This window comes from Anomaloglossus baeobatrachus, chromosome 9 (genome assembly GCF_048569485.1).
Source record: "Anomaloglossus baeobatrachus isolate aAnoBae1 chromosome 9, aAnoBae1.hap1, whole genome shotgun sequence".
Lineage (NCBI taxonomy): Eukaryota > Metazoa > Chordata > Amphibia > Anura > Aromobatidae > Anomaloglossus > Anomaloglossus baeobatrachus.
Genome location: NC_134361.1, coordinates 55,925,689 through 55,947,441, shown reverse-complemented (window position 1 = coordinate 55,947,441; position 21,753 = coordinate 55,925,689). Strand labels below are relative to the sequence as shown.

Here is a 21,753-nt window from a genome sequence, read left to right as displayed (position 1 = left end):
CTGTGACGTCGCTGTGACTGGCGAACCGCATCCTTTCTAAGGGGGCGGCTCGTTCAGCGTCACAGCGACGTCACAGCAGCGTCACTGAACCGCCGCCCAATAGAAAAGAAGGGGAGGAGAAGAGCGGCCGGAACATGCCGCCCACCTCAGGAACGACAAACAACATCGTTACTGCAGCAGCAACGATAATTGGGAAGAGGGGGTGATGTCACCGATGAGCGATTTTGAACGTTTTTGTGACGATTCAAAATCGCTCATAGGAGTCACACACAACGAGATCGCTACAGCGGCCGGATGTGCGTCACAAATTCTGTGACCCCAACGAGATCGCTTTAGCGATCTCATAGCATGTAAAGCCACCTTTAAGGAGTTATTTTTCAATAATGGAGATATTTAGATGATGCCTTTAGCTTCCCAGTTCACTAGACCTCCCTGATTGATACACACCAATTTGGCAAAACCACAACATTCCAGAGTTTATTCTGTACAATCAACTACACATCTTATTTCTTTAATCTTCTCCCAAGTTTGGCGTCTAAGAGGAATTATGGGTGGTTTATTATTATTTGACTTCAGACATCTCGATTCCAGAAAAGTAAACAGATTTCCACTCCCAAGATAGTACTTTAACATATTCCTTGGGACACTTTCAATATTTTCCTCATCGCATCCTTTGAAATGTTTTAGCGGTGCAGCCAAAACATATAGCCAGTAATTTGCAAGTGCTAAACTACATCATCTTTGGTATGTTGCAGTATTTCTACCTTCAAATGAGGCTGCCCCTTCTTCCATATACGATCCCTAGATAAGCCATTTATATAATGGAATCTATGGAGTGGTATCCAGACAGGGGCATTGTGATATCTGCGGCATTAGTTTCATTTTTATAGGATTTAACCTGCCTACAACAAATAGGTATAGCTTTCACTGTGCTATCATTTTCTCCCGATTCTTCCATAAGCGCCCTGCTCTCATTATGTGCCCCACCTTTCCCAATAATATAATAATATATACAGTTAGGTCCAGAAATATTTGGACAGTGACACAATTTTCGCGAGTTGGGCTCTGCATGCCACCACATTGGATTTGAAATGAAACCTCTACAACAGAATTCAAGTGCAGATTGTAACGTTTAATTTGAAGGTTTGAACAAAAATATCTGATAGAAATTGTAGGAATTGTACACATTTCTTTACAAACACTCCACATTTTAGGAGGTCAAAAGTAATTGGACAAATAAACCAAACCCAAACAAAATATTTTTATTTTCAATATTTTGTTGCGAATCCTTTGGAGGCAATCACTGCCTTAAGTCTGGAACCCATGGACATTACCAAACGCTGAGTTTCCTCCTTCTTAATGCTTTGCCAGGCCTTTACATCCGCAGCCTTCAGGTCTTGCTTGTTTGTGGGTCTTTCCGTCTTAAGTCTGGATTTGAGCAAGTGAAATGCATGCTCAATTGGGTTAAGATCTGGTGATTGACTTGGCCATTGCAGAATGTTCCACTTTTTTACACTCATGAACTCCTGGGTAGCTTTGGCTGTATGCTTGGGGTCATTGTCCATCTGTACTATGAAGCGCCGTCCGATCAACTTTGCGGCATTTGGCTGAATCTGGGCTGAAAGTATATCCCGGTACACTTCAGAATTCATCCGGCTACTCTTGTCTGCTGTTATGTCATCAATAAACACAAGTGACCCAGTGCCATTGAAAGCCATGCATGCCCATGCCATCACGTTGCCTCCACCATGTTTTACAGAGGATGTGGTGTGGCTTGGATCATGTGCCGTTCCCTTTCGTCTCCAAACTTTTTTCTTCCCATCATTCTGGTACAGGTTGATCTTTGTCTCATCTGTCCATTGAATACTTTTCCAGAACTGAGCTGGCCTCATGAGGTGTTTTTCAGCAAATTTAACTCTGGCCTGTCTATTTTTGGAATTGATGAATGATTTGCATCTAGATGTGAACCCTTTGTATTTACTTTCATGGAGTCTTCTCTTTACTGTTGACTTAGAGACTGATACACCTACTTCACTGAGAGTGTTCTGGACTTCAGTTGATGTTGTGAACGGGTTCTTCTTCACCAAAGAAAGTATGCGGCGATCATCCACCACTGTTGTCATCCGTGGACGCCCAGGCCTTTTTGAGTTCCCAAGCTCACCAGTCAATTCCTTTTTTCTCAGAATGTACCCGACTGTTGATTTTGCTACTCCAAGCATGTCTGCTATCTCTCTGATAGATTTTTTCTTTTTTTTCAGCCTCAGGATGTTCTGCTTCACCTCAATTGAGAGTTCCTTAGACCGCATGTTGTCTGGTCACAGCAACAGCTTCCAAATGCAAAACCACACACCTGTAATCAACCCCAAACCTTTTAACTACTTCATTGATTACAGGTTAACGAGGGAGACGCCTTCAAAGTTAATTGCAGCCCTTAGAGTCCCTTGTCCAATTACTTTTGGTCCCTTGAAAAAGAGGAGGCTATGCATTACAGAGCTATGATTCCTAAACCCTTTCTCCGAATTGGATGTGAAAACTCTCCTATTGCAGCTGGGAGTGTGCACTTTCAGCCCATATTATATATATATAATTGTATTTCTGAACATGTTTTTGTAAACAGCTAAAATAACAAACCTTGTGTCACTGTCCAAATATTTCTGGACCTAACTGTATACACCATATTATATATACTGTGTGTGCGTGTGTATATATATAGGTCAGTCAGTCCGAAAAATTGGGAAAACTTTGAAAGTGTCCCCAAGTGCAGTGGCAAAAACCATCAAACGCTACAAAGAAGCTGGCTCACATGAGGACTGCCCCAGGAAAGGAAGACCAAGAGTCACCTCTGCTGCGGAGGATAAGTTTATCCGAGTCACTAGCCTCAGAAATCGCAGGTTAACAGCAGCTCAGATTAGAGACCAGGTCAATGCCACACAGAGTTCTAGCAGCAGACACATCTGTAGAACAACTGTTAAGAGGAGACTTTGTGCAGCAGGCCTTCATGGTAAAATAGCTGCTAGGAAACCACTGCTAAGGACAGGCAATAAGCAGAAGAGACTTGTTTGGGCTAAAGAACACAAGGGATAGACATTAGACAAGTGGAAATCTGTGCTTTGGTCTGATGAGTCCAAATTTGAGATTTTTGGATCCAACTACCGTGTCTTTGTGCGACGCAGAAAAGGTGAACGGATGGACTCTACATGCCTGGTTCCCACCATGAAGCATGGAGGAGGAGGTGTGATGGTGTGGGGGTGCTTTGCTGGTGACACTGTTGGGAATTTATTCAAAATTGAAGGCATACTGAACTAGCATGGCTACCACAGCATCTTGCAGCGGCATGCTATTCCATCCGGTTTGCGTTTAGTTGGACTATCAGTTATTTTTCAACAGGACAACGAATCCAAAGACACCTCCAGGCTGTGTAAGGGCTATTTGACTAAGAAGGAAAGTGATGGGGTGCTACGCCAGATGACCTGGTCTCCACAGTCACTAGACCTGAACCCAATCGAGATGGTTAGGGGTGAGCTGGACCGCAGAGTGCAGGCAAAAGGGCCAACAAATGCTAAGCATCTCTGGGAACTCCTTCAAGACTGTTGGAAAACCATTTCCGGTGACTACTGAAGCTCATCAAGAGAATGCCAAGAGTGTGCAAAGCAGTAATCAAAGCAAAAAGGTGTCTACTTTGAAGAACCTAGAATATAAGACATATTTTCAGTTGATTCACACCTGTTTGTTAAGTATTTCATTCCACATGAGTTAATTCATAGTTTTGATGCCTTTAATGTGAAGCTACAATTTTCAGAGTCATGAAAATATAGAAAACTCCTTGAATGAGGTGTGTCCAAACTTTTGATCTGTACTGTATATATACACACACTATATATATATATATATATATATATATATATATATATATATATATATATATATATATATATATATATATATATATATATATATATATATATATATATGTGTATACATACTGTATATATAGGTGATTGTGGAATCAAATCCATTCCTTCCATTGCAGTACACAGGGGGAGTGGGGCTGTTTACTGACACACATTACAGCCATTCCTAACACAATATTACAAGTGTAAGGAGACTCTGTAGGTTACACCAGCCGCGAGATCCGGGACTCTGATGAGTGGTGATTTTAGCAATGTCATTACTCATCAGAGTCGCCAGGTGTCGTGGTGTACAGCGGTAACTGGGAGTGGCTGCTGCTCACAGTCTATGGAGCCTCGCTCTGAGCCTTGTTCTGAGGTTCCATAGCCTTTGATCTAGATAATTGTGTAACGTCGTGGGAACTGCTAGACTACATCGGATTTGTGTGCAAACTTTGCTTTCTAATAAATTGGTGAACGAGGGACAGTGTCTTGTTTTTGTTTTTCTCTTTTTATGTCTGTCAGGTTTCCATTTGTGGAATATGTCGGAATCCCTGGACTATGGTTGACTGTATGTATTATTTTTTAGTACAATGGTGAAACTGGGAAAAGCGTGAGGAAGTGATTTTTCATATAAAATATTTGTGTGTCTGTGTTTGTCTTTTTACCTACTGGATTAGTAATGGGGGTATCTGATAGATGCCTCTCCAATAATAACACCAGGACTTGATGCCAGCTGACACTACACAGCGGACATAATCTCCAAAATCCCATTACCCCGATTGCCAACACACGAGGACATCCGGGAAGAGACGAGGCAAAGCTCTAGAATTGGAGCATCTATTTAGAGCTGAGCGGATTGCAGATAATCCGAGTTCGGCGGATCCGTCGCGGGTTGTGCAAGAAGTCCGGATCAGATCTGGAATCCGGACCAATGTAAGTCAATGGGGAGCAGATCCAGGGACGAGAGAGAGAGAGCGAGAGAGAGAGAGAGAACAGCGCGGATCCGGACTTTTACAGTTCGGGTCCGCTCAACACTACATCTAATATGATGCGCCACTTCTGGGGTGGCTGTGTGCTGGTATTTTTAGTCTGGGAAGGGTCAAATAACCATGGACCTTTCCAGCATGTTAATATCAGCCCCCCCACTGTCTGTTTTACCTTTGCTTGTTATCACAAATAGGGAAGACCCCACGCCATTTTTTTTAAACTATTTATTTATTAGATTAAACTAGGCTACACAACTTTTAGGGCCACATGAAAGGCACTAAAGGAAGCAAATATATAATATGTAGGGGGGTTGTGACATTATATATCTGTATGATATCTATCTATCTATTCTATTGAATATATTTTTATCATCTATCTAACTATTTCTATATTTTTTGTGTCTGTATATGTGTGTTTGTATTGGGACGTTGAACTCTTTGCTTTGGGCAACGTCCTATTAGTTCTGCTTCCTGTGTTTCAACCAACTTCATATCATACCTGATATGATTTGTTTAGATGCGTTTATGCTACTTAAATGCATTGAAAACATATGTGCGTTTTTTAACCTGCGGATATTTTTTGTATGTCTATGGGGAAAGTCCGCACTAAAAACTCTGGGTAGCGGCAAGATAAATTGACATGCTATGAATTGGAAGAACACTGTTTACGCAGCATAAATGCGGGACATGAGAGGTCTATTAATCACATCCACTTTGCTTGTACTATAAAACGCTGCGTGTTTGATGCAGTGAAAAAAACGAAGTGTCAAAAACATGAGTAAGGCCAGTGTTCCACTAGCGAGTGCCTCACGTGCGAGTTTCACGGCGCAACACCCGGCACGGGCTCACACTCTGCTCACAGGAGTGGGTCGGTTGCATGCATCTTTATGCAGCTGACCCGCTCCTGTGAGCAGAGTGTGAGTCCGTGACGAGTGATGCACCGCGAGACTCGCGCGAAATACATGCGAGGCAATTGCAAGTGGGACACCGGCTTAACACTGATGGTGGGCACTTACTCTAAAGGGTGCTTTACACGCTGCGACATCGCTACTGATATATCGTCGGGGTCACGTCGTTAGTGATGCAAATCCGGCGCCGGTAGCGACATCGCAGCGTGTGATACCAAGGAGCGACGATCAATGATTGCAAAATCATTCAAAAACAGTGATCGTTGACACGTCGCTCCTTTCCTTAATATCGCTGCTGCAGGTACGATGTTGTTTGTCGTTCCTGCGGCATCACACATCGCTGTGTGTGACACCGCAGGAACGACGAACATCTCCTTGCCTGCCTCCACCGGCAATGCGGAAGGAAGGAGGTGGGTGGGATGTTATGTCCCGCTTATCTCCGCCCCTGCACTTCTATTGGCCAGACGCTTAGTGACGCCACAGTGACGTCGCTATGACGCTGAACGCACCTCCCCCTTGAGGGAGGGATTGTTCGGCGGTCACAGCGACGTCGCTGACAAGGTATGTGCGTGTGACGCTGCCGTAACGATAATGTTCGCTACGGCAGCGATCAACAAATGTCGCACGAGCGACGGGTGCTATCGCGCACGACATCGCTAGCGATGTCGCAGCATGTAAAGCAGCCTTTTGTGTTGACAAGTTAAGTGCCTGCATCCGCAATCCAAATGAGTACATTCTGATATCAATGCAGAAAAATAAATGCAGACAGACAAGGGATAAGCATGGGAATAAAGTAATTTGCTAATAAGTTCCAGAACTTTCCATACTGGACAAAATTTTAAAAATAAAATGGAAGTTTAGTTTATCTTTAAATTGGTGGATGATTCTAAAGCAGCATTGTCCAGCGCCTCCTAGAAATGTGAAAATTCCATCACAATTTACTTCCTCTGCAGACTTCTTAGTGATCACTTGCCAGATGCTGGAGACTTGTAAGAGAGTACAGAATAATCCGATAATGCTCTATTATTTTAGCGATTTCCAACTTCAAGCCAAATAATTCAATTAATTTAAGTCCTGAGAATTCCTATAAATGCACTTTAAAGACTTTGCATAACTTACTGGAAACGTTCTGCCTGAGGACTGGTTTTTGTCTTGTCATCTCGATGTCTTTCACTAAGTGCTAGATTATGAAAACATAACTTTAAATGTACAAAATATGGAAATAAAAGTCATTAAACAAGAACACTTACCTTCGGAAATAACTTTGACTATGTACAGATAGCAGATGAGCAGGCTCTTGACTTCATATGAATCCAATCGAGTATAAGGAGACACAGTGCTTTTTGTGGAGCTTCTACGCATCTGAAGAGGCCAGAGGGAAAAAAAATAACCATTACAGGGAATCTGTCAACAGGTGTTTGTTATGGAATCTGAGAGCAGCATAACGTAGGGGCTGAGAATCTGATTCCAGAGTTGTGTCACTTACTAGGCAGTATGTTGGTGTTTCAATAAAATCAGTGTTTTATCAGCAGGAGATTATCACTACAGGACTAGCTAATTAGCAGCTTTTTGTCAATGTTCAGTGTACACAGAAAACTGCCAATCAGTGGTGTGGGCGGGGTATACACAGATCAGCATTCTGAGCCTTGCTAGATCTGCAGCAGAGAAACCTGTGATTGCATTAAAATGACAGCAAGCAGCCCAGTAAGTGACACATCAATGGAATTGAGGTCTCTGTCCCTACATATAGATTATATACCACAAACCCGGTGACTGATTTCCAACTTTTTTTGGGGGGAGGGGGTAAAAGCAGAAAAATCTTCGAATCAGTGATAGAAAAGATGTCAATATAAGAAGGGGTAAAATTCAGAATAATCACCAAATGTGACTTTTTAGATCTTAGAGATCATCAATAAACTAATACAGCATGAGAAAAGAAACTGTTTTAGAGAAGGCTGATATGAATACGTTTGGAAGTGGGTTATTATTTCACTTGCACTTATTTTGGATGGGAAATAATGGCCAACTAATAGAAATACAGTGGAACCTTGGTTTACGAGAACAATCCGTTCTGGGAGTGTACTTGTTAACCAAGTTACTCGTTCAGCAAAACAAGATTTCCGTGCTTGTGCGCGCGTGTGGGTTTGTGTGGACTTCAAGAGTGGGTTAGAGTGCAGTGGATGTACAGAACCGGAAGTGTGTGCGGTGAGTATTTTGCTTGTTCAGCAAAGATTGCTCGTAAACTGAGTTACAAAATTACGGCAAGCTTTGCTCGTTAGGCCAAATACTCGCTAACTGGGTTACTCGTTAAGCGAGGTTCCACTGTATGTGTTATGTCCAATGCTCAAAAGTATCTAAAGCTCTAATATTCAGATTAGACTGGACAGTTCAAGAAAAGAAGCAACCAAGTCTTCCAAAGCCGCTTTCACATTGCGTTTTTACCTACGTTCACTGGTCCCGTCGGGGTATCCGTCCGAACCTCCCTTCCCCACCCCTGCAAAATGTGTTTTGGACGCATGCGCCGATGGGGCTATTGACTATAATGAAGCAGACAGAGTCCGCGTGTGCTCTTTCTTGCACCATTTTCGTGCATATACTTTATCACCAGAACAGATGCCTTGACTGGACCAGTGAACGTGGGTAAATATGCAAAGTGAAAGCAGCCTTACTTGTTATTTCCTCTCCACTTTCTGCTTTAGAGGGTTGTCTGACTTCAGAAATCTCTTGCTCGCTGCCTGCAGTTTCTTTTATAAAAACAAACTGTACTTTGCTCGCCCTCCTTAGGTCCACCGCTGAGTTTCTGCCACGGCTCCAGATGTGTTATTGTCTGCAGCGCTGATGGTAATTTGACTGCATTGCAGCCAATCAGTGAGCTCAGCGGCTTGTGCCATCCACTCGAGTGGAGCTGCTGAGCTCAGTTTTTGGCTGCAGCACTACCAACATGACAACAGCACTGCAGAAGTAGTGGTGGAGACTCAGCATGGACTGTCACAATGTGACTACAGGTGTGAGGTCGTGTGCGAGAGGACTCCCTGTGACCGATGCAACACAGAGGGAAAACCAGGGAAGCAATACAATGGAAGGCCCAGGTGTTAGGGAGAGGGGAAAGGGGAACCTCCTAACACTCACCTGAGGCTGATCCCTGCACTACCTAATGTCCCTATACGGGTCCTCCCCCCGTGCGCCAACACTTGACTAGGCCCTCTCTGGCCCTGAGCTCACCCTGCCTAGTGCACTGAAATAATACAAGACAAAGAAGGTATGACAAATAGAGAGGGGAAAGACACAACATGTAGAATTACACAGCTTCTCAAGCAGAAAACTTTTCAGCTGCAACAAAAATGAACACCTAAGCACTAACAGAGATAGACTCTTAGGGGTACTTTGCACGCTGCGACATCGCTAGCTGATGCTTGCGATGCCGAGCGCAATAGTACCCGCCCCCGTCGCACATGCGATATCTTGTGATAGCTGCCGTAGTGAACATAATCGCTACGGCAGCTTCACACGCACTTACCTGCCCTGCGACGTCGCTCTGGCCGGTGGCCCACCTAATTCCTAAGGGGGCGGGTCGTGCGGCGTCACAGCGACGTCACACGGCAGGTGGCCAATAGAAGCAGAGGGGAGGAGATGAGCGGGCCATAAACATCCCGCCCACCTCCTTCCTTCCGCATTGACGGTGGAGGCAGGTAAGGAGAGGTTCCTTGCTCCTGTGGCTTCATACACAGCGATTTGTGCTGCCGCAGGAACGAGGAACAACATCGTACCTGTCGCTGCAGCGAAATTATGAAAATGACCGACACTACACAGATCACCGATTTACGACGCTTTTGCGATCGTTTATCGGTGCATCTAGGCTTTACACGTTGCAACGTTGTTACTGGCGCCGGATGTGCGTCACTTTCGATTTGACCCCGACGACATCGCAATAGCGATGACGCAGCGTGCAAAGTACCCCTTAGAGTGGACAACATATTATGAGCTATAGTCCGCATAGGGAACAAGTGAGGAATGGATACTTATAGCAGAAGGGAGTAGCTGCAGCTTAGATTACAACTACTTGTTAAATCACAGCAGAACAGAAAGGAACCTTAACCTTTTCAGCACCAGATGAAATTAAATAAGCTGCAACTCAGGGTAAATAATGAGCAGGCACTAAAGAAGATCTGCGATCAACTATACGCTGTGACCTTCTGATTCCAGATCTCCCCAGATTAGATCAGGCCATGACATGGACCCAGGAAGGGTGAGTAAAGCATATTGTTTAGAGAAAAAAAAGCTACAGTTGGAGGATAGGTGTTTATCCAATGCTGGAAAATCCCTTTAATTCCTGACTGTTCTAAAATGAAACATACATTTGCTGGAGCAAACTATCAGACTAGGTGCTGGACCATATACATTGTATTATAAAGACAGTTTTTACTGATGTGAAACCTACATTTTCCCCATTCATGCTTTGATGCATTGTCACATCTGTGTTGATAGATCCACGTGAGTCCTCTCTCTTCATGATGCAACCATTTGAGAATGATGAGCTGTAACCTTCAATCAGTACAAAGGTCGAAGTATTAAATTACAATTTTATTACAAAAATGTATCCAATAAACCACTTTCAGCATTTGGCAGACTTCAGAAAGTGCTCGACCTGTGGCTGTATGAGGCCGATGATGGCTGAAAAACACAGCCATCATCTGCCATCAAAGATGAGGGCTTTTCTTTCTTCCAAGTCATGGAGTCAACATATGACGTACCAGTACCAAGCATGTCAATAAGGGATTAATAAATTAATCTATGGCATGCCAATACAAGTGTACATTTTTCTGCACCAGGCACTCATATTGGATAATGAATAAGTCAAGATATTTTGAAAAATTTATTTCCCTTTTGTCATCATTTACATATCATTAACACATCTAACCATCCTGTGATTTCCATAATTCCGCAACATCCCCCAATGTTCCTTACCTGGTATAAATATTATATTTTGCCTTTACAAAGTGTTACAACCTGACATTTTGATTGTTTGCTGTAGAAAGAAAAATGTCATTTACAGCTTTGTTGTCTTATTTATGGCCTTGTTGCCCCGTTATTGCTGTAAATTAATTGGTAGCTGAAAATTTACATCTGTTTTCTTTTTCCTGCTGATATATTTCGTTTAAACAAACTCAGTAAGTGGCGAAATGTATCACGAATGATGTCCAAGTTTCCTAATATAAATATTTATGACTGCAACGTTTACAATAATATTTATATACTGATTTATTATAGCAGTAAACCATGACTTGCTGTATATTAGGATTAAAGGGAATGTGTAATTAGATAATCATCATAATGATTAAAAAAAAAAACAAGAAACAAAACTAGAAATATACTAATTATTGGCAAAAAGAAAAGACAAAATTACAATATCACTTTCTGTTTTCTTTAGCACACCTGTAAGATTTTCTGAACAGACCAGAGAAGAGTACGGATGGTCATCATATTATATGCTATTACATACTGGTCATGGAGACCCTGCTTTTCTTTTGATTCTCCCCTGTATTGTTTTAAAGGAGTTGTCCAGGTACTTATTACCTTGTGGTTAGATTCTAAAAAATAACATCAATCATACTCACCTGGTGTCACCTGAATACAGCGCAGGCCACGCCATGGTCTTTGCCATCACCAAAAGCAATAACCGCAATGTTGAATCATCCACAGGAGTGCAGTGGCTCGTCTTTAGCCGCCAACGATCAGGCAACTTGAACAGTCCATCACCGCAGTAGTGGCCATTTGGTTGGGCAATGGACCAAGGTTGGACCATGTGGTTGGCCAATGGACCATGAAGCAGAATTTTATTTTTTAGAATCCAATCCCCAAGTAACCAGTACCTTTTGCCCAAATAACCACTTCAAGTACCAGTGAGAAGAAGCCACCTCAAGTGCACTGAGCCTTGCTGATTGGGTCTATCAAAGGAAGCCCAGCATTGCAAAACTTGCTCTGCCAGTCCCATAAACTATATATTGCGCTGCGGTGCACATGCAAGATTCTTACTCAAGTTAAGTGTTCCAGAGGTGGTACTTTTAGGAGACAATTCCTTAAACAAAAGCTTGTTCACGTGATTTTCTTTTTCTATCGGGATAGCCATTAACATAGCTATGGCTGCATCGCAGAGTTGACTGGGTCTCCTAGAACCCAGCAGCTTTTGCTCCCTCCCTACTCCCAGTGATAACAACCGGGGGAAGAAGCGCTGTCAGTTCTTCCTATACTGTATACACAGCGCTTGTTCACCACAGTGTACAGTGATCGAGAATGCAAAGATGGTAATAAACCAACTCTGCCTTCTATATGAAAATCTGGTTGTGTTTTAAAGCTGGGTCCTTAGGCTACGAACACACATCCGGCTTCTCTCCCGTTTGTCGGATCCGGCGTGCTCCTGTACAGTTTATACAGTACAGTGGCTGCGCGACAAGCTCCGGTCACGTGCTGTCATGTGACCGGAGCATGTGACCAGGAAGTTGCAGCGCAGCCACTATACTGTATAAATTGTACAGGAGCGCGCCGGATCCGACAAACGTGAGAAAAACCGGATGTGTGTTCTTAGCCTTACTCACGCAGCTGAATGATCTCCGGCAGCTGCTCTACTATGCAGTTACATGTTAGAAAATCACTACAGGGTAAAAAAAAAGTTGTGGGTAGAATAAAGTCTATTTTGAAAGTTTTAAATTGATCAAGTACATTTTCTCCCATGAGTAAACACTGAGGACTCCCTTATCACAGAAGTGATCTACATACACTACACAGTGTAGATACTTTTTTTGTTTATTTTTTACGGAGATGATGTGACCCTATTTCCGGCTGTTGCATTCTGACCTGTAGGTTACTAGAGATTCATTCCCTCATACAAAAGAAACATTCCTAAAAGTGTACTAGAAAAATATAGTAACACATTCCATATTCTACTGGAATGTAAAGTTGCATTTTTCTTTTTAAATTGAGAAATTACTACTCACCAGTGTCTTTGTCTATGATCAAGCTGGATCTGTTGGAAGGAGAAGAAAAGCTGCACATAAATGTGTCCCTCGATGCCTGCAAAAAAAAAAAAGCGCAGTGTAAAGCGGGCTTTACACGCTACAGCATATCTAACGATGTGTCGGCGGGGTCACGTCGTAAGTGACGCACATCCAGCAACGTTAGTGGTGTTGTAGCGTGTGACAGCTACATGCGACTGCGATTGAACGTAAAACCGTTCATCGTATACACGTCGTTCATTTCCTAAAAATTGCACTTCGAGTTGTTCAATGTTCCCGAGGCAGCACACATCGCCGTGTGACACCCCGGGAATGATGAACAGATCTTACCTGCGCCCCGCCGGCAATGCGGAAGGAAGGAGGTGGGCGGGATGTTTATGTCCTGCTCATCTCTGCCCCTCCGCTTCTATTGGTCGGCGGCTGTGTGACGTCGCTGTGACGCCGAATGTCCCTCACACTCTAGGGAGTGGATGTTTGCCACCAACAGCGACGTCGTTTGGAAGGGTAAGTACATGTGACAGCTTTTAATTGATTGTGCGACACAGTCAACAAATTGAACGTGCCGCACATACGATGGGGGCGTGTCACATCGCATACGAGATCGTATGCTTAATTGAAAGGTGTAAAGCAGGCTTAAGAGACAAGCACTTAATGGGAACCTGTTGGCCATTTCATGCTGCCAATACCTTGGGTAGCATAGTAGCATAAAATACAAAACAAAAAATACAAAGTTCATTTGTTACTGACAGCTTTGTGTCACTTGGAAACTCCGTGGTATACTGGAAAAAAAACATATGATTGCCAAATAAGCCACGTATTATTGTACAGAGAAAGACCTGTCTATCAAACCAACCCCTTCCGGGAGAAGACAAAGAGAGACGCCCAAGGGACTCCTATCCCATTAAGCTCAGTTTCCTAGATACACACACACACACACACACACACACACACACACACACACACACACAGTAAGTCATAAAAGTGAGTACATCCCACCACATTTTTGTACATAATATGTTATATCTGTTCACAGGAAGATATGACATATGACCCTGTGATACAGTGTACAGTAGTCAGTGTGCAGCTTGTATAACAGTGTAAATCTGGTGTCCTCTAAATAACTAAATGCACAGCCATTAATGTCTACACCACTAGCAACAAAAGTGAGTATACCCTTATGTGAAAATCGCCAAATTGTGCCCAAATTGTCAATATTTTGTATGACCACCATTATTTTCCAGCACTGCCTTAACCCTCGTGGGCATGGAGTTCACTAGAACTTCACAAGAGCCGCTGGATCCTCTTCTATAATGCATGATGACATCCCGGAGCTGGTGGATGTTAGAGACCTTGTGCTCCTCCACCTTCCGTTTGAGGAGGCCCTACTTTCGTCATGCCTTCCTGGTCTTGCCCTTCCTTCAGATGTTTGTCTTCTATCTCTGTATATATATTTTGGTAATAAAATTATTTGTCTGCTCTAATGGCTCTCTTTAGTCTTTTACTGATGTTGGCTGCGTCCTTCTTGTCCTTCGTCTTTTTTTGATGATCTCTAGGGCCTCTTCTGTTACCCGAGGCTGCTGGGGTCTCTTCTGCCTCTTTTTTATTGTCTTTCGGCATTATAGTCTTTATATGTGTTCAGAAATCCTCAGGTTTTATTTCATCTGTGTCCAGTGATATAAATTAGTTGTGCAGACGGTTGCAAAAAATTTCAGGAATGTTGGTCAAAACGAAGTTGGACCGGAACTGTTGTCTATTCCTTTTTTGTAGCCTGGCTCTAATCTTTGCTGTCAAAAGTTCATGATCAGTGCCACAAAGAGGAGCATACACTGCTTATCATGGGTACCGAGTACTGGGGCTTACAGGATCCACCTCACCTACAGTGTATGGGGTCAGTACTGGATATGTTTGTAGTGATGACTCAATGTTTTTGCCATGCTTTTTGTATTGGTATCCACTGCTGAATCCTAACCCATCACATGGGGGAGAACATTCCTTTTTCACATATTTTACTATTGCTACTACTGAATTACTTGGGCACTGTATGTTAGTATTATTTGGGTATTGTATGTCAGTATTATATGGTTGGTATTATTTTGCTTGTTGTAAATATACCACATATAAGGGACAGGGGCTCAAGGTCTTGTTGTGCTTTTTTGTGGGGAAGCTGTCATTATAACGGTAATGGACGGGCTCTGGCTGTGGCTACCATGGGTGAGGGTAGGTGAGGGTGCAGGACGTGGCTCGCGACCATCTCTAAGGGCATGTGTCCACGATCAAGACTCACTGCGTCCTTGACGCAGCGGGTCCTGACCTTCGGGTCCGCGAGTCTCCTCCGCAGGAGACTGCAGATGCTCGTACTCACGATCAGGGTTCAGGGCACTGCGGTCTTTCGCTTCTGTTATCCCTACGGAGGATGCATGTGAATCCACAGCAAACAATTGACATGCTGCGGCTTGGAAAGCCGCACTGCAGGTCAGTATTGCTGCGGACAAAACAAGCACAGTGGGCATGGGATTTCTAGAAACCCATCCACTGTGCTTGTACTGTACAACGCAGCATTTTGGATGCAGTGAAAACACGCTACATCCAACATCTGATCGTAGGCACGCAGCCTTAGGCTATGTGCCCACGGGAGTTTGTACCTGCGGATATATACGCAGGTATATCCACAGGTTTCCCGCAGCTGCTCCCTGGAATCCGCAGCTATTTTTAACTGCGGTAGTACAGCGAAATAGCTGAGGAAAACCTGCGGACATTCGTGCGACTTACCTGTGGAAGTCCCGGCCTCTATCTCCATAGTGGAGGGCCGGGAGTTCTGCAGGTAATTCCGCAGAAAACATTGACATGCAATTACGTGCAGCTGCGGAACATCTGCAGCATATTCCCCAGCCGCATGTATCCGCAGCATGGACACAGAACTCCCCATGTCCCAATGGAGAACATGGGGAGTGTCTGTACATGCTGAAACCTGCGCATTTATCTGGAAAATCCAGAAAATCAGCGGATTTTCTGCAGATAAATCTGCAGGTGTATTCTCCAGTGGGCACATAGCCTTAAGGGGGTGTTACACGCAGCAATATCGCTGGTGAAAGCACCCGCCCCCGTCGTTTGGAGTTGTCACACGTACTTACCTGCCTAGCGACGTCGCTGTTGCCGGCAAACCGCCTCCTTTCTAAGGGGGCGGTTCGTGCGGAGTTACAGCGGCGTCACTAAGCCGCCACCCAATAGAAGTGGAGGGGTGGAGATGAACAGGACGTAACATCCCACCCACCTCCTTCCTTCCGCATTGCCGGTGGCCGCAGGTAAGCTGCAGTTCGTCGTTCCCGAGGTGTCACACGTAGCGATGTGTGCTGCCTCGGGAAAGACGAACAACCTGTGACCTCAACAGTCAACGATTTTTTAAAAATGAACGACATGTCAATGATGGACGATTTGGTGAGTAGTTTTCATTGTTAACGGTCGTTCCTTGCTGTCACACGCAACGAGGTCGCTAACAATGCCGGATGTGCGTCACAGAATCCGTGACCCCGGCGATATATCGTTAGATCCGTCGTTGCGTGTAGCGGGGCCTTTAGAGTTCAATGTCACTCCCAAAGTAAGAAAGGTTGGGGATCACTAGTGCGTCTTATCAACAATGATGTGATCCTGTGGTATTAGCAAAAAGCTGCTCTCAAAACATCATATCCTCCCCTTTTGAGCTAGGCCAAATAATATATTTGCTTATTTATTTCCTTTCTTTCTACTTTCTCATTTTTCACAGACTGTAATCCAGCAATGTTTACGACAAATTGCGGGCGATACGACTTGGGAAAACCCTTACCATTTGGTTTAGTCTCTCTGTTTATACAATATGATGTATAATAGGAATAAGAAATTGCTCTATGATTCTGTTATTCCACAATTTTAATGATTTTATTAACATGGTATTCAATTTTTAGGTAGGAAAAACACTTACCGAGGCGGTTATAGCAGTGCAGTTAAACGGCGTGTCTTTACTAGCAAACCTGGAGACATTCTCTAGCAACATCCGCACCAGCGGAAGGTAAAGCTGGGCTATTTTTGCTTGCTGGTTCTGCAAAAAAAACATGAATAAATGATGAAAGAATTTCTTTGATAAAATCACTCTGATGCATAAAAATATTTATTTTAATGCACAAGCTTATATATAATCAGGTCTTGTTAGTGAAAAATGGGCCTTTTTTAATGTGTTGGATTTATTTTTAGCTTGTGCATCAGTTTTTATGATCTGTGCTTCATTTGTTTTTATTAAACGAAGTTCTCCTTCCAACTACAACTACAACGGAAGAGGAAAAATACACATAACTTCTAAAATGTAAAGCAAAACTAATAAGATTACATGCATGTAAAGTTAGGCTTCACAGCGTACCTGTCTATCATATTTCTTTTAAGCTTAAAGGGAACCAACCACCAGAATTTTCCTATATAAACTAAAGGCTGCTTTACATGCTGTGATATCGTGACCGATATCGCTAGCGTGTGCACCCGCCCCCATCGTTTGTGCGACACGGGCAAATCGTTGCCCGTGGCGCACAACATCGCGCGGACCCGTAACACATACTTACCTGCCTAGCGACGTCGCTCTGGCCGGCGATCCGCCTCCTTTCTAAGGGGGCGGTTCGTTCGGCGTCACCGCGACGTCACTAAGCGGCCGGCCAATAGAAGCGGAGGGGCGGAGATGAGCGGGATGTAACATCCCGCCCACCTCCTTCCTTCCGCATTACCGGTGGACGCAGGTAAGGTGAGGTTCCTCGTTCCTGCGGTGTCATACACAGCGATGTTTGCTGCCGCAGGAACGACAAACAACATCGTACCTGCAGCTGCAACGATAATTGGGAATGGACCCCCATGTCACCGATGAGCAATTTTGAACTTTTTTGCAATGATTCAAAATTGCTCATAGGTGTCACATGCAACGACATGACTAAAGCGGCCGGATGTGCGTCACAAATTCCGTGACCCCAACGAGATCGCTGGAGCGATGTCATAGAGTGTAAAGCAGCCTTTAAGCCAGTGCTATCATACTGGCACTATCATGCTGATTCTATAAATACCTTCAGTTGTGAGATCGGATGTATAGTTTCTGAAATACAGTAAGTATTAGTACATTACATTATTATTACAGTACATTATACAGTAAGTACAGCAAGTAAAGTTACAGAAATACACTGCTTTTTGATTGGCAGGTGCCATATAGCTAATATCTGGGTGGGGTTTTGCTGTCTATTCCCACCCCTGTCTGATGCCTGGCCTCTGTAGATGTTAGACTCTATGGGGTGCATTAATTACTCATACCTGGAAGGAGCCCATATAGTCTAGCAACTACAGAGGCCAGGCATCAGACAGGGGCGGGAATAAATAACAAAACCACACCCACATATTAGCTATTCAGCAGCTGCTGACAATCAAAAAGCTGTACATCTCTGCAACTTTACTTGCCTATATTTAAAAAACTATACATCCGATCTCACAACTAAAGGTATGTATAGAATCAGCATGATAGCTGCACCAGTATAGCACTGGCTTTGGTTTATATAGGATAATACTGGTAGTTGGTCCTCTTTAAGCTTAAAAATAATATGATAGACAGGTACGCTGTGAAGCCTAACTTTACATGCATGTAATCTAATTCGTTTTTCATTACATTTTAGAAGTTATGTGTATGTATATGTTTAGAATCAGCATGGTAGCACCATTATAGCACTGGCTTTAGCTTATACAGGATAATCATGGCAGATGGTCCTCATTAAACCAGTAGTTCCAGTAAGTATACACCCTTGTAACATGGCACCTTCCAGCCGCAAGTGGCTCCCTCTTTTGTTGAAAATTTTCATGGGGATTTTGAGACTTACGACATTTTCATGCACATATCAAACCAATCTAATGCCGGGTGGTGTGGGGACAGTAACAGGAAAACACATTGTAATCAGCATGGAGTGCACAAACCTTTTCAATTGTATATGGGCGGCACGGTGGCTCAGTGGTTAGCACTGTATGGTGGCACAGTGGTTAGCACTGTAGTCTTGCAGCGCTGGGGTCCTGGGTTCAAATCCCACCAAGGACACCATCTGCAAGGAGTTTGTATGTTCTCCCCGTGTTTGCGTGGGTTTCCTCCGGGCACTCCGGTTTCCTCCCACACGCCAAAGACATACAGATAGGGAATTTAGATTGTGAGCCCCAATGGGGACAGTGTTCCTGATGTATGTAAAGCGCTGCGGAATATGTTAGCGCTATATAAAAATAAAGATTTTTTTATTTTTTTATGTCAGAATGAATAGCGTACATGTCCACTTAGCAGATCGTTAAAAAAAAAAAAGAGAGAAAATGATGGCAAGTGACGGAAAAGACCCAAAATATGATGCAAGGATAAAATATTTCTTGCTACACTACATCTACCAGTGCTACTCTATGCTCTTTGAGCACTCGCGTTCCCTATTAGTTGGTCACTCTAAAGCTGCCCAGATACTATAGATACCTGCAGGCTAACAGCTATCTCTTGCACTTATCCCCATTCATAAATGAGTACAGTTAGCTGGGAGTGCATGGGTTTTCAGAAGAAAAAAGAGGGTGCGACACCAGACACCCCCGACAACAGCTATCTCTTGCACTTATCCCCATTCATAAATGAGTACAGTTAGCTGGGAGTGCATGGGTTTTCAGAAGAAAAAAGAGGGTGCGACACCAGACACCCCCGACAAACAGCTGCTCACTGCGCCGATGCCGGACGGAGCTATTCGGTTGTAGAGCTGCACAGCGCAGTTCTCTCAATGGAATAGTGGCTGTGGCTGGGTATTGCACATCCGCCTCCTATGGATACAGTACCCAGCCGTGGTCACTATACAGTTGATGGACCTGTTATGTGCACCTCCGCAACCGAGTAGTTTGGGACGTGATCAGCTGATCGGTGGGGGTGTAGGTTGATGCACCCTCACAAACCAGACATTGATGACCTGTCCTAGGGACAAGTCATCGATGTTAAGGCCCCTTTACACACTATGACTTTGTAGCGATCCCACCAGTGATCTCGACCCGGCCGGGATCGCTGGAAAGTCTCTAACAGTTGCTGGTGAGCTGTAAAACAGGCAGATCTGGCCAACGGCGCAGCAGCGATACGGACCTGCAGAACGACCTCGCTGGAAAGGGAACGCTAGCACGCCTATGGGCTGGGTCACTAACGATGTCGTTGTAACGGTGTCAAACACACCGATACATGTTGCGCAGCGGGAAACAAAGGTCCAAATAATGATCCTAAACTACTTGTAGCGATCAGCGACCTCACAGCGGGGGCCAGGTCGCTGATGCGTGTCACACACTGCAATGTCGCTGGGGAAGTCGCTATTACGTCACAAAACCGGTGACGTTACAGCCATATTGCTAGCGATGTTGCAGTGTGTAAAGGGGCTTTTAGAGTCCCGGACAACCCCTCTCAATATCATTTCAATTAATCTCTGAGAAATCTCATTATAAAGATCATCTAGAAAGAAGCTACCTTGTGTTGATATCGGTTGTCAAATGCGTGTTTGATCAGCAGCTGTTTTAGACTGGAGATGGCAGCGAATCTGATCTCGCAGTTCTCCTGCATGGCCTGTAATATTTCTCTCAACAAGAGACCGACGAGAAAATGGTTTTTGCAATAATCATCTGTTAAACTGCATTCAAGATTCATATCTGCAAACAAAGGGAAACAAGAATTAATTCTGTGCTTTAAAAGTAATAAAGGACAGTCAGTCAGAAAACTCATTCCGGCAATGTTCACCATGCAAGACGTAGCATTTTTAACAAATACTATAGGAAGCACATGAAAAGATGCTTGAAAGTTCTGATAGAAATTGAAGACATTTGCAGAAAGACATTAAAAAATGATCACAAGCGCAATACGATGCAATAATATTTTTACTATTGGCTACAAATGGACCTTTCTCCACTCATACCCATGAGCTGCGACCATCCCCTCATCCTCACCCATACGGTACAATCACATGCATAAATGTATCAAGAATTTAAAATACAGTTAGGTCCAGAAATATTTGGACAGTGACACAAGTTTTGTTATTTTAGCTGTTTACAAAAACATGTTCAGAAATACAATTATAGATATAATATGGGCTGAAAGTGCACACTCCCAGCTGCAATATGAGAGTTTTCACATTCAAATCGGAGAAAGGGTTTAGGAATCATAGCTCTGTAATGCATAGCCTCCTCTTTTTCAAGGGACCAAAAGTAATTGGACAAGGGACTCTAAGGGCTGCAATTAACTCTGAAGGCGTCTCCCTCGTTAACCTGTAATCAATGAAGTAGTTAAAAAGGTCTGGGGTTGATTACAGGTGTGTGGTTTTGCATTTGGAAGTTGTTGCTGTGACCAGACAACATGCGGTCTAAGGAACTCTCAATTGAGGTGAAGCAGAACATCCTGAGGCTGAAAAAAAAGAAAAAATCCATCAGAGAGATAGCAGACATGCTTGGAGTAGCAAAATCAACAGTCGGGTACATTCTGAGAAAAAAAGGTATTGACTGGTGAGCTTGGGAACTCAAAAAGGCCTGGGCGTCCACGGATGACAACAGTGGTGGATGATCGCCGCATACTTTCTTTGGTGAAGAAGAACCCGTTCACAACATCAACTGAAGTCCAGAACACTCTCAGTGAAGTAGGTGTATCTGTCTCTAAGTCAACAGTAAAGAGAAGACTCCATGAAAGTAAATACAAAGGGTTCACATCTAGATGCAAACCATTCATCAATTCCAAAAATAGACAGGCCAGAGTTAAATTTGCTGAAAAACACCTCATGAAGCCAGCTCAGTTCTGGAAAAGTATTCTATGGACAGATGAGACAAAGATCAACCTGTACCAGAATGATGGGAAGAAAAAAGTTTGGAGAAGAAAGGGAACGGCACATGAGCCAAGGCACACCACATCCTCTGTAAAACATGGTGGAGGCAACGT

At 43.7% G+C, this 21,753-nt stretch overlaps 1 protein-coding gene across 4 annotated transcripts in view; it reads right to left on the bottom strand.

Moving 5' to 3' along the window:
• The window catches only part of DOCK11 (dedicator of cytokinesis 11), a 449,693-nt gene that overhangs the window by 146,589 nt on the left and 281,351 nt on the right, over nucleotides 1–21,753 (bottom strand). For all 4 annotated transcript variants that reach the window (XM_075323721.1, XM_075323722.1, XM_075323724.1 and 1 more), the window contains 5 exons: nucleotides 20,302–20,480; nucleotides 16,750–16,866; nucleotides 12,777–12,852; nucleotides 10,223–10,326; nucleotides 7,035–7,146 (listed from right to left, as the gene is read on the bottom strand). In XM_075323721.1, coding sequence (XP_075179836.1) covers nucleotides 7,035–7,146; nucleotides 10,223–10,326; nucleotides 12,777–12,852; nucleotides 16,750–16,866; nucleotides 20,302–20,480 — 588 coding nt within the window. The remainder of the gene's footprint in view (nucleotides 1–7,034; nucleotides 7,147–10,222; nucleotides 10,327–12,776; nucleotides 12,853–16,749; nucleotides 16,867–20,301; nucleotides 20,481–21,753) is intronic.